The sequence below is a fragment of the Harpia harpyja genome, chromosome 4 (assembly GCF_026419915.1).
Source record: "Harpia harpyja isolate bHarHar1 chromosome 4, bHarHar1 primary haplotype, whole genome shotgun sequence".
Classification (NCBI taxonomy): domain Eukaryota; kingdom Metazoa; phylum Chordata; class Aves; order Accipitriformes; family Accipitridae; genus Harpia; species Harpia harpyja.
Window position 1 is genome coordinate 81,371,762 of NC_068943.1, and position 10,733 is coordinate 81,382,494.

At 54.1% G+C, this 10,733-nt stretch overlaps 1 protein-coding gene across 1 annotated transcript in view; it reads right to left on the reverse strand.

Moving 5' to 3' along the window:
* The window catches only part of SCN4A (sodium voltage-gated channel alpha subunit 4), a 44,867-nt gene that overhangs the window by 9,356 nt on the left and 24,778 nt on the right, over nt 1–10,733 (reverse strand). Inside the window, exons 14-19 of the mRNA XM_052785051.1 lie at nt 10,351–10,524; nt 9,688–10,044; nt 6,205–6,633; nt 2,137–2,266; nt 1,675–1,829; nt 264–437 (exon numbers count right to left, since the gene is read on the reverse strand). Coding sequence (XP_052641011.1) covers nt 264–437; nt 1,675–1,829; nt 2,137–2,266; nt 6,205–6,633; nt 9,688–10,044; nt 10,351–10,524 — 1,419 coding nt within the window. The remainder of the gene's footprint in view (nt 1–263; nt 438–1,674; nt 1,830–2,136; nt 2,267–6,204; nt 6,634–9,687; nt 10,045–10,350; nt 10,525–10,733) is intronic.

A 10,733-nucleotide genomic window follows, 5' to 3' on the forward strand; every position in this document is an offset into this window, starting at 1 on the left:
CTGGCAGAACAGCATGGGCTCGTTCTTGGCTTGAGCGTAAAACAGAAAGGGTTTGAAACGGTTTCTGCAGCCAGGGAAAGAAGTGTCCCTTCCTGTGGAGGACCAGTATTTTAAGCAATGGTCTAAGCCCTTGTTCCACAGCCACCCCATTGTCCTTTAAAATACAATATGGGTTCTCTTCCAACAGCTTGCTACAATCCCTTACTGCTCCCAAATCCCTTGGTTAACTATGGCTCTTGAGGTGCTCAACAGACAACACTTACATCAACGATGAGGAAATCCAGCCAGCACCATGCATTGGTGAAGTACACCTTGAAGCCATAGGCCACCCACTTAAGCAACATCTCAATGACAAAGATGTAGGAGAAGACCTTGTCGGCATACTCCAGGATGGTGCGTATCACCCTTCTTTGTTCAATGTAGATGTCCTCAAAAGCCTGGAAGAGGCGTGGAGCTATGTGACAGTCATTCTTCCATTAGACCTGCTGCACGGCTCAGTGCAGCCACATCCATGCCTGCATTGCCCCTGCTTTTCTAGGGCTTGGGGCAGCTTGAAAATTTGATAGCCTAGCTACACGTGGCACTTACTGATGCACCTGATCAACATGGGGTCTAACTCTTGTTTGCAAGTTCTTGTTGGCTATGTAGAGCGGTGTTTGTCCCGAAGCAAAGCTTCACCAAAGCAAATGTCCAGCTGCATCAAATTCCCATGAGTCTGAGCACAAGTCGAAAGCCAGGACACCAACCTGCATCTTTGGATGCCTTGGTAGTTTTGAAAATGCTATTAGGAGTTTGGGTTACTGCTATGTCCGTATGGCATGTGAAACATAAGCAATCAGAGGTACGGGCATGGTGGCCAGGTGTTGTACAGCTGTTTTAGCAGAGCTTTCGATTCCGGCACTAGCTACAACCTCAGACATCCCCAAACTGCACTTCAGAGCGTGATGCGGACATGTTTTAAAGTACGTCTGAAAACCAGTTCAGTCCCTCTATTCTGGTCCCCTCTCTCTTTGCCTCCAAACTTGCAGAGAAGTTGGTCTCCCCAGTAGCTCTGCATATTTACAGGTGCAGCTGAGTTATACCCAGCCCAAACACTCAGAGAGGACCAACAGGCTGACACACAGCTTTTTAGTGGGGTTGATTTAAATGGACGCCTGGGTTCTGGGAGGGTGCACCAGTCGGCAGCTGGAAGTGCTGAATAGCAAAATAATAACCATGAGTTATTCGCAAAGCACCTCCCGACAACCAGTTATGGAGGCAGTGAAATGAGGAACCACCCACATAAAGCTAAATAGATGGTTCAGACAGTTCATGGTTGATATTAAGAGCAGGAGAGGAGGCTGTAGGCGGTTGCATCCCCTGGAGCCCATGCACCACAGCCCATGATGGGTGCTGGGGAGGGTTGTATAGGGTTGACTGTACCGATGCAGGGCTCTTGGAGGGCAAGGCAAGGATGTTTAGATCCCCTTGCAAGGCTGTACATTGGGCAGACCTGAGCCAAATGGGGTTTTAAATCAAACGTCTGCCCAAAGCTGTGTTATTTTGCACAGGAGACAACCAGGCAATGCCCAGAGCCTCCGGTGCTGCTGCCTGAGCCCTGCCTGCCTTCCTGGGCTCCCACCAAGCTGGGGAGCTACTGTAGAGCAAATGGGAAAGGGGAAATGTGGGACCTACCAGCGCCCCACTGCTGAGGAGGATCATGAAGACAATGAAGGTCTCGAACCAGTCGTGCTCCACGATGCGGAAGCAGGTTTTCCGGATGTTCCACCATACCTTCCCTCTGTCGCTGGTGATGTCCACATAGAGGCAGGGAAACCTCTTCACACAGGCTGAGCATGGGGCAGAGAGCTGTGAGTTACCTCCTGGCCAGGGCTTTTCCACCGACATGACACTATTTGTGCTTTTATTGTCTTTTCAAACCCTCCTAGGTGGAGGTTGGAGCGGGATCCTGCTGGGTTTGAAGGTGTGCATGCAAGAGGGGAGCCCCATGGGGACCATCTCCCTGGTAGTACAGGAGGATTTGGAGTTTGGGCTGAGCTAAGTGAGCCTGCGGGTCGTTGTGCCACAATCGGTTGGCAATGGCCCCTCCATACCCAACTCCCCCTCTCCACAGAGTCCCCTGCCCTACTTAGTCACCTTCGGTGAAGCACTCCTCGGGCTCTTTGCTGTCCTCAGCCTCTTCTGCCACCTCCTCCTCCACAGGCGGCGGGGGCTTGTAATCCACGGTGCTGCACAGGGACGACGCGTTGTCACTGGAGAGGGGATTCTGCAAAGGGAGAGGAGGATTCAGGCTGAGCTGCCCTGCAGAAGGGATGCTCCTGGGCTGTGGCTGCCTCTGGCCATCTTCCAGTGCCTTCTGCCCGCACAGAGACCAGGCAGTACTGGAGGAGCCGGTTAGTGGGACCCCCTTGCTTGAAGGCTGCTCTGAGTCCCTTTCCTATGAAAACACAGCTCAGAGTGAAGCTGTTGAATTTTCCAAGGCTGCAGACCTTGGAGGATTGTTGGTACCTGAGCTTGCACAAGCTTTGCTTTTTATCCAGGTTCAGAGGAGCAAAAGGTCCCCTGACCCCAGCCTTCCTCCCTGCACAGCAAGTCCATCTCCCGTCCACTTGTACCATCACCTTAGGCTGATTTTCTCACCTCCTCCTCCTCTGCATGCCCCTGTCTAAGAAATGCTCTGCCAAACACCCTTTGGTACAATGAGACCTGCAGAAACCTGGGCGGCCACCCTGGCTCTTCTCTCAAATCCTGCTGGCTCGGCTTGTGCTGAAGGGCTTTTAGGCTGAGGTTCACCCAAGTTCAAAACCTACATCCCAAATATCTCTCACCAGCTCCATCCCACTCCACAGCTCAGCTTGGCTGGCTTCCCAGACACCACTCAGCAAGGCCCAGAGGGGCTGATAATGAGAGAAAACCTTGGCAAGCCCCTGGGATTTTTTTCCTCCTTTTTTTTTTGGCTTTCCGAGAAGACCTTCTGCAGCACTTGAGGAAAGAGCAGATCGCCAGACCTGCCTGTCCTACCTGGGACCAGCTGGGAACCAGAAGATCTTGGAGGGCATCTCCAATGGAGGATAGTGTTGGCTTGCATGAGACGGAGATAATCCTCCCCCAAGGTTGCTAGTGCTTTCAGTAGTGAATAAAGCAGCTACTCCAAGAAGTCAGGGGAGACCCCCTGGGGTAATTTGAGGCACTGTCATTGCCTGCAGCCTCAGGGGCCACAGCCATATCTCTAGGAAAAGACATTGCTTTGGGGGACCTTTGCAGCCTGGCTGCTGCGTGCTGGGGACACGCAGGGCATTGCCTTGAGGAGCAGGACACAGCAGTAGCGGTGGCACGAGCTGGTGGCTCTGCAGGAGCAGTGGGGCTACCCTCCACTGGGGCTGGGGGGGGACAGGAGGGGCAGGGGGATTAGGAGGCCTGGGCATGGAGCCAGGCAAGCTATGACCCCGGGGAAGGACACACGGACACCATCTGCCTCTGGGACAAGTCTTCCAAAGGCACGAGGTGGGGACGAACCAGCCCAGTGCCACTGGAGATCAGGGGAACGGTGCCCAGGGCAGGTCCTCTTGAGGGGGGGACAGAGATAACTGTGTTGGTCCCAATGCACGGTCCCCCAAACCCCTTCCCTGGGGGCTCCTGAGCCCTCCACACGCCTGTGACCAGTAGGTTTGCAGGGCAATTTCCATCACACACCCGGTACAGCACCTCCAGCCTGGCTGGGTGTTCCACCCAAATCCAGGGCTTTCCCCATCCTTGCCAGCACCAAGCACCGGCATTTAGGTGCTGCGCACCCAGACTCACCCTGTGACCCCCATAATTCACAGCACTTGACGATACTCCTGTGATGTACACAGCCCAGAGCATCTCGGGAGACATCAGCCTGCCTGGCAGCATGGTGGTCTGAGGCAAAAAGCCCCCAGGAAAAGCCCTGAGCCACAGCACTGACTCTTTGCACAGCCATAGCACGTCAACACTGCTGTTCCCGTCACCTCCTTGCTGCTTTGCGGTGCAAAAGATAAATCAACCATAAAATGCAAAAGTGCTCAAGGAAAGCAGCTCCGCTGCTGCCATCACGCTGCCACTATCATTTCACCCTAAAAAATATCTTTGCCTCGGAAAAGAGCTGCTCTGGAAGGGGGAGAGCATTTACCAGTATTTTCTGAGCAGCCCATCTGGAGAAACCCCCCCAGTTTGCAGTCCTCACTGGTGGCCCGTGTCCCTGGTGCGAGGCAGTGTGCTGGGCTTTGGCTCCATCTGGAGCTAATCAAGGGCATGTGAACACACTGAGCTAGCAGCAATCTTCCCCAAGGACCAGCTCAGGGCTCCCACCAATTAGCACTTGATTTCTAATTACTAGGCAGTCAATTCACATGATGACCGCCAGCCCACTGCCCACCCTGCCTATTTGGGCAGGGGGCCAGGTTGTTAATGCACCTCCCTGGTTTGGACCTTGGTCAACATTCACTTGAATCTAGCCACCAAAACCAGCAGCGATGATGGGGTGAACTGGTATTTAGTGGTTGAGAGATGCTGTTTGCCCCCCGCACATGCTGAGCAGCCAGGGATGGCTCTCAAAATACGAGGTCCATGCAGGGTGTTGGAGCAGGTGCCACTAGATGTCAGCTGAACACAGCCCCAAAATGCCGGAGCCACACTGGGACATGTCCGATAGCTGGACACCGAGATTTTTCCCCCAGCCACTGGGAAGGGCATCATGGTGGTGAGGAACTGAGGTCCTTGGGGATCCCACAGGCTAGGCTGGATGGGTCCCTCCGCTGCGGCCAGGTTGGCATTAGCATCGCTGCTGTGCAGTGTGACTGTACGCCCAGTATGCATGGCCTGGGTGTACTGGGGATTACTGCTACTGGACTCGTAGGAGGAAAAATTTGGGGAAAAATGCCAACTCTCAGCCCTCCTGCTGGCAAAACTAAGGGGAAAAACAACAGCAACTCCCCTTGCCCATTCCCTTGACCCAAGGTGCTCCAGGCAAGTTTCTCCCTTCTGAGCACTGCAAGCAGCACATTTGCAGTGGGTCATAGCCAGCCACCATCTTTCCTGCCATCTTCCTGCTGCAGCCCCAACTGCTGAAAACACCCTGTTTTCCCAGCTAAAAAAAAAAAAAAAAAAAATCATGACTATCCCTTCTTCTTGCACTGTTCCCCCAGTGAAGCCAGGTCCCTGTCACTGCGCAAAGCTGTAAGGAGCCTGCAGACAGGGAGGGAGGAAGATGGCTCTGGGCTTTTGGGAGTCCTGGTTCATTCTCCAGCCCTGCATTGGGATGCCTGTGCAATTCCAGCCAGGCGTTCAGCAGCAGTTGTGGTTGCAGCCAAACTGCACCACTGCCTTCTGCGCCAGCACACCGCCCTGAGCAGGACTCTAGCTGGGACAGAGCTCCCAAAGGCTCCTCAACTCCTGAGCAGACACATTTGCCATCGATAGTGATGATAAACCCCTGGTCAGAACTGTTCTATTATTCATACAAAACCCCTTTCCAGATTGATGCAGTTGCTCCTTTCCACTGCAGCATCCCCACTGCCCTGTATTTCCTCAGGACCTCGGTGCGACCATGTTGTGAGCAGTAATTTCCCAGAAGACTATCACCCTCCTTTTTGTGTCCACTCAGGTCTTCCCAAGTTTCTTGTCTCGCATCTCCCTGTCATCCTCCCAGAGCACTGAGGCAATTGGTGTCCCATGAGCCTGGACAGTCCTCTCCGTGCCTTGACACAGCAATGCCGACATCAGCTGTCTCATCAGCTTTGGATCCGAAATGCATCGCTTCATGTTCACTTGTGCTAAGCTCCTCCATCTGGTTTCATACCCTCCCTGATGATGCTTTCTGAGGCATTAGCAGTGGATCCAATGTTAGTGCCATCAGCAGATTTCCTGGCATCAAATTCCTCTTGAACATCTTTAACACCAAACTGAGCGCTTTGCCCCTTGCACCAACCCTGTAGTGCAGTGGGTTCCCCTGGCATTAGCAATAACCCCATAGCCTGACCCAAAACAGGCCAAACCCCTGCTTGGACCCCCCCCACCTCCAGCTTACATTGGGAAATGCCAGGTTGAAACACCCCCAAGTTTGGCCCATGCCACACACTGTGGAAAAGCTAAAAATAACAAAACCAGCATCATTCTTTGGGCAGCACAGCAAGAATGGGCCAATCACAGGTTTTGTGTTGAAACCCTTCCACCAGCCTTTCTTACCTTAGCATCTTCAGTGTCGGACTGGGTGCTTGTCTCCTCGTAGAGGTCAGACTCCTCCGAGGCGATGGGGACTTGCACCGTCAGGTTGGGGTTGTTAATAAAATTCATGTGGTCCAGTTCATCCATTAAAAAATGCTCTTTGCCTGTGACTCCATCCAGGTACTCCGACTTGGGCTCCTGGCCAGTGTCCACATGGTTTAGCACAGAGTTGTCCGTCTTATTGGGCTCTTGCTCTTCCTCCGGGGCCACCTTCTTCCCCTTCCACAGCCTGCGGAGCAGCATGAGGACAGAGCTCTTTACAAAGTCGATCCCCCTGGTGATCCTGCCAATAGCGATCTGCAAATTGTTCATCTCGCCATCATCGTCAGATGCCGCCAGGCTATCGGCACTGAAGGAGCTCAGCAGCAAAGCTAAGAACAGATTCAGCACCTGGAGGGGACAAAAACAAATACCAGCACTGACGTCTGGCACCAACGTTGTCCCCGCAGGCTGGAGCGGCAAGGACCAGTCATCACCGTTAAGAAGATCCTTACGTTGAGCATGTCATGGGACTCCCTCCTCCTTTTGCACAGCTCTAGGGACTGCAGAGATGCCAACCCCATCTCCCGGAGGACATGGACGTGGTCCAGCCCCTCCTCACTCCTCCCTGGGTTCCCATACCCTCAGTATCACCCCCAGCTGCTTGGGTCCTGCTGATCCATTTACAAGTGATGCCAGTCATCACTTCAGCCCTCTCAAACCACCTCCCCTGTGGGTCCATCAGCACGTCCCTCCCTTTGCTCTCTTGGAGCTCTTGGCCTGGCTGGTCCCCACATGGGACTCCCCAAGCCTGTGGTGCTTCTCCGCACCACCCACAGGGTTGAAACTCAGCTCTGTCCCTTCTCTTCCCGGGGATAAACCTGTTTATTGTCCTCCCACCTGCAACTCTTCCTTCCTCAGATGCCCAGTGAGCTCCTGAGGGTCTTCAACACCCTGGAGCCATGTAGGAGCCTGAGCTACAGCTGTAATCTCATCCCTTTCTACCAGAGACTGCTCTGCTCCATGGAAAGCGGCATTTCATCTCAACACAAGTCAGCTCATGAGATGCAAAGGCAATGCTCTATATAGCTCCAACCCCAGGCGCTCTCCTGCTTCCCCCAGATCTCTCCTACTTCACCATGCCCAAAACGTGACTGGACCCCGCTGCAGCCTCGCCTGGCACGGGTGGACTGGCTGCATGCCAGAAACCCAGAGCAGCTCATGAGAAGAGGAGCAGGACGGGCTCTCCCCGGGCTACGGGAGCATCAGCAGCACCCAGACATGCTCTTGCTGTACAAAGCGGCCAATGGGCCAAGCCCGCAGCTGTTGATGTTTGTGCCTTTTTGTGCCAGCAGCGTATCTGAGAAGGGAATTAGCTGCTATTCAAGGTCACTGCTGTTTTCACATGGCTCATACCATATGACTTCAATCGCATCTTTAAATAAATCCCTACTATCCCATCAGTTTAATACTTACGTTAAATACCAGTTACAGCTAATAGTTGCTGTTGGCTCCGGCTTTTTTGGATAGGAGTCCGTTACCTTGTCACCGGACTGACTTCCTCCCTTTTCCCTTAATAACCCCAAAGGAAATGCTCAAAGTGTCATTAACAGTAAAGGACGACTGCCTGTCGTCTTATTCCTCTGCAGGGGAAGTGGGGAGAAACACACACCTCCCTGCAGCCGGGATGCTCAGGAGGCTGTGCGGGACAGGCTCCAGGACTCGGAAATACCGGAGACATGGCCAGGAGAGCTTGGCAGAGAGGATGAAGAGGGCAGAGATGGCTCTGTAGGTGGTCGTGTGCTGTGTTTCTCTACTTAGCTTTAAATGAACCCTATGCAGCAGCAGCAGCACAGAGCACAGCAGGAGCTGCAAAGCTTGCCCTGACCCCACCAGCTGAAAATTGTGCTGCCCCCATGTCTTCTCCAGGAAAGCCTCCTGGAGGGGTGGATGGGCTGTCCTACTCCCAAAACTGGCTCCAGAAGAGGAAAGGTTTCCAGAGCTCCTTTTGGGGAGGTTCTCCAGGGAGCCCCAGCTGCAATTCCCAATCTCTAAGCTCCTGCACTCTCTGCAGACTGTTCTGGAGATGCTCCTGCTGCTCACGGGTGATTTTCAGCCTGATTCAGCATTGCAATTCAAATGAACAGGTTCCCTCTTGAAAGGTAGCGTTACAAACTGTTGCTGACTGCTGGGTGATGGGCAGCCCGGGGGGGACATCGGGCTGCTCCCCACCACGAGACGATGCACGCCCAGCACCAGCCAGCCCAGACCCCAGGACACCCCAGGGTGAGGTCTGCAGCCAGCATGACTCTCCATGCTGCTATGGGGGCCAGTTCAAAACCCCAAATACCTGGCACAAGCCAGGGAAGCCAAGCAGCACCCAAATCCCAACTTTCTGCCCTCGAAGTGGGTCACTCCAAGCTGCCCTACCCCTGACCCGAGCTGTGGGGTGGTCTGGGTTTCTCCCCAGGGCTGTTTTCACCCCTCGGGAGGGCTGTGCCAGCCCAGGGCTGGAGCAGCCACCCGTCGTGGGGAGGGAGGCGTCAGCAGCTCCCTGGGCAGATAGTTTTTCAAAGCAGATTCCAAAGGGCTTACACAACCCCAGCAAGTAATAGGAGCGATTCGGCAAGCTGCCGTGCTTCCCTCCCCTGCCTTGCTCCTTAAGAAGGGAGAACAGGGCCCACACAGCCTGGAAAACAAGCTTCAAAGCCACCAGCGAGAGGGTTACCAAGTTTAGAAAGGATTTCACGCTCGCCTGGAACTTGCAAACCTGCAGCGCAGGCAGCAAGCAGCTTGGGTTAGCGAGGAGGGCAACGGGCAGAGAGGGAGGGTGATGGTGACTGGGGGTTCACCAGGACCCAGTGGAAGGAGCCCCCGTGCTGCAGAGCGGTTGTGCATGAGGACTGGGGATGCTGGGGATCTGCAAAAGTCTTCTGGTGGGGTGGTCTGCTCCCAAAAGCAGCCAGGAGCAAAGGGCCAGCCCTGGGGTGAGCTGGATATAACACTGCCTCCATCCCTCATCACAGGAGAGTGGGAAGCAGGGGAGGAAAGCCTGAAAAGCCACGTGGAGAAGAAAGGGCAGCTTGAAGATGAGCTCTTTTTTGACCCAGAGTTGCCCCTGCATCTGCTTAAAGCCCGTTGTTAAGTTTTCCATGCCTCAGTTTCCCCTTCTGTTCTTGATCTAGTTTCAGCTGAAAGTCCCTCAGAAATTGCTTCTTACCCTGCTTTACGCAGAGCTGAGCACACAGCATATCCCCACCGGGTCTACAGGAGGGATGTCGAGCCCTTTGCCCGTGCTCCTGTACAGCTCCAACAAGGCCATGCCTACAGGCATAGCCCTGTAGATGAGCTGAGCTGAACAGCATTGACTAGAGAGCGAGGGGCAGAGGTGTTCCCCACCCCACGACACCCTCTGTCCTTGCCCCCCACCTTTCATTGAGGGTCCACCCCAGCTCCAATACTCACCACGAGGTTCCCAATGACCATGACCATCATGAAGACGATGAGGCACATGGTCTGGCCAGCCACCTCCATGCAGTCCCACATGGTCTCAATCCACTCCCCGCAGAGGATGCGGAAGACGATGAGGAAAGAGTGGAAGAAGTCATTCATGTGCCAGCGGGGGAGCGTGCAGTCGAGGGAGATCTTGCACACACACTCTATGTAGCTCTTCCCAAAGAGCTGCATCCCCACCACGGCAAAGATGAAGACGATGATGGCCAGCACCAGCGTGAGGTTCCCCAGGGCGCCCACTGAGTTGCCGATGATCTTGATGAGCATGTTGAGGGTGGGCCAAGACTTGGCGAGCTTGAAAACCCTCAGCTACGAGGAGCAAGGAGAGAAGGTGTTGATTTGCCTGGGGTTTTCATTGCCCCAAGGTGTCAGCAAGGATGCGAAGCTGGGATTAGACCTTCATGTGGCAGTTTTATTAAGGCAGGAGGGATTAAACACCCAACTGCTTTGCGAAGAGCACACTCCAACTTTCCTAAATATTTAGCTTGACTGTCAGTGTTATCTTTAACAGGGGACAAGTTGGTGACTGCCATAAAGGAGGTTGAACCAGCATTCTCCACCCTGGTGGCAATTGCATCCAAAACCCCCAGGTACACCTTGACCCACGGCACGTACCAAGCGGAAGGAGCGGAGCACAGAGAGCCCTTGCACGTTGGCCAGGCCCAGCTCCACCAGGCTCAGGGTGACGATGATGCTGTCGAAGATGTTCCAGCCCTGCTGGAAATACTCGTAGGGATCCAGAGCGATGAGCTTCAGGACCATCTCCGCTGTAAAGATCCCCGTAAAGACCTGTGGGAGACAGCACCCTGTCACTTTGCTTGTAAGCCAGTCCTGAGCCTTGGTGTGGTGTGGGTAGCACCTCTCTTTTTTGGTGCATTCCCAAAGCATTTCATCCTGTTAGGTCCAGTCCAGTTGGGAACAAGTTCCCCAGCTGCTGCCCAGTGTGGCTTGTGAAGCCAGGCTGGGAGTACCGGTGACTGATTGCTTCTGGAGAGACA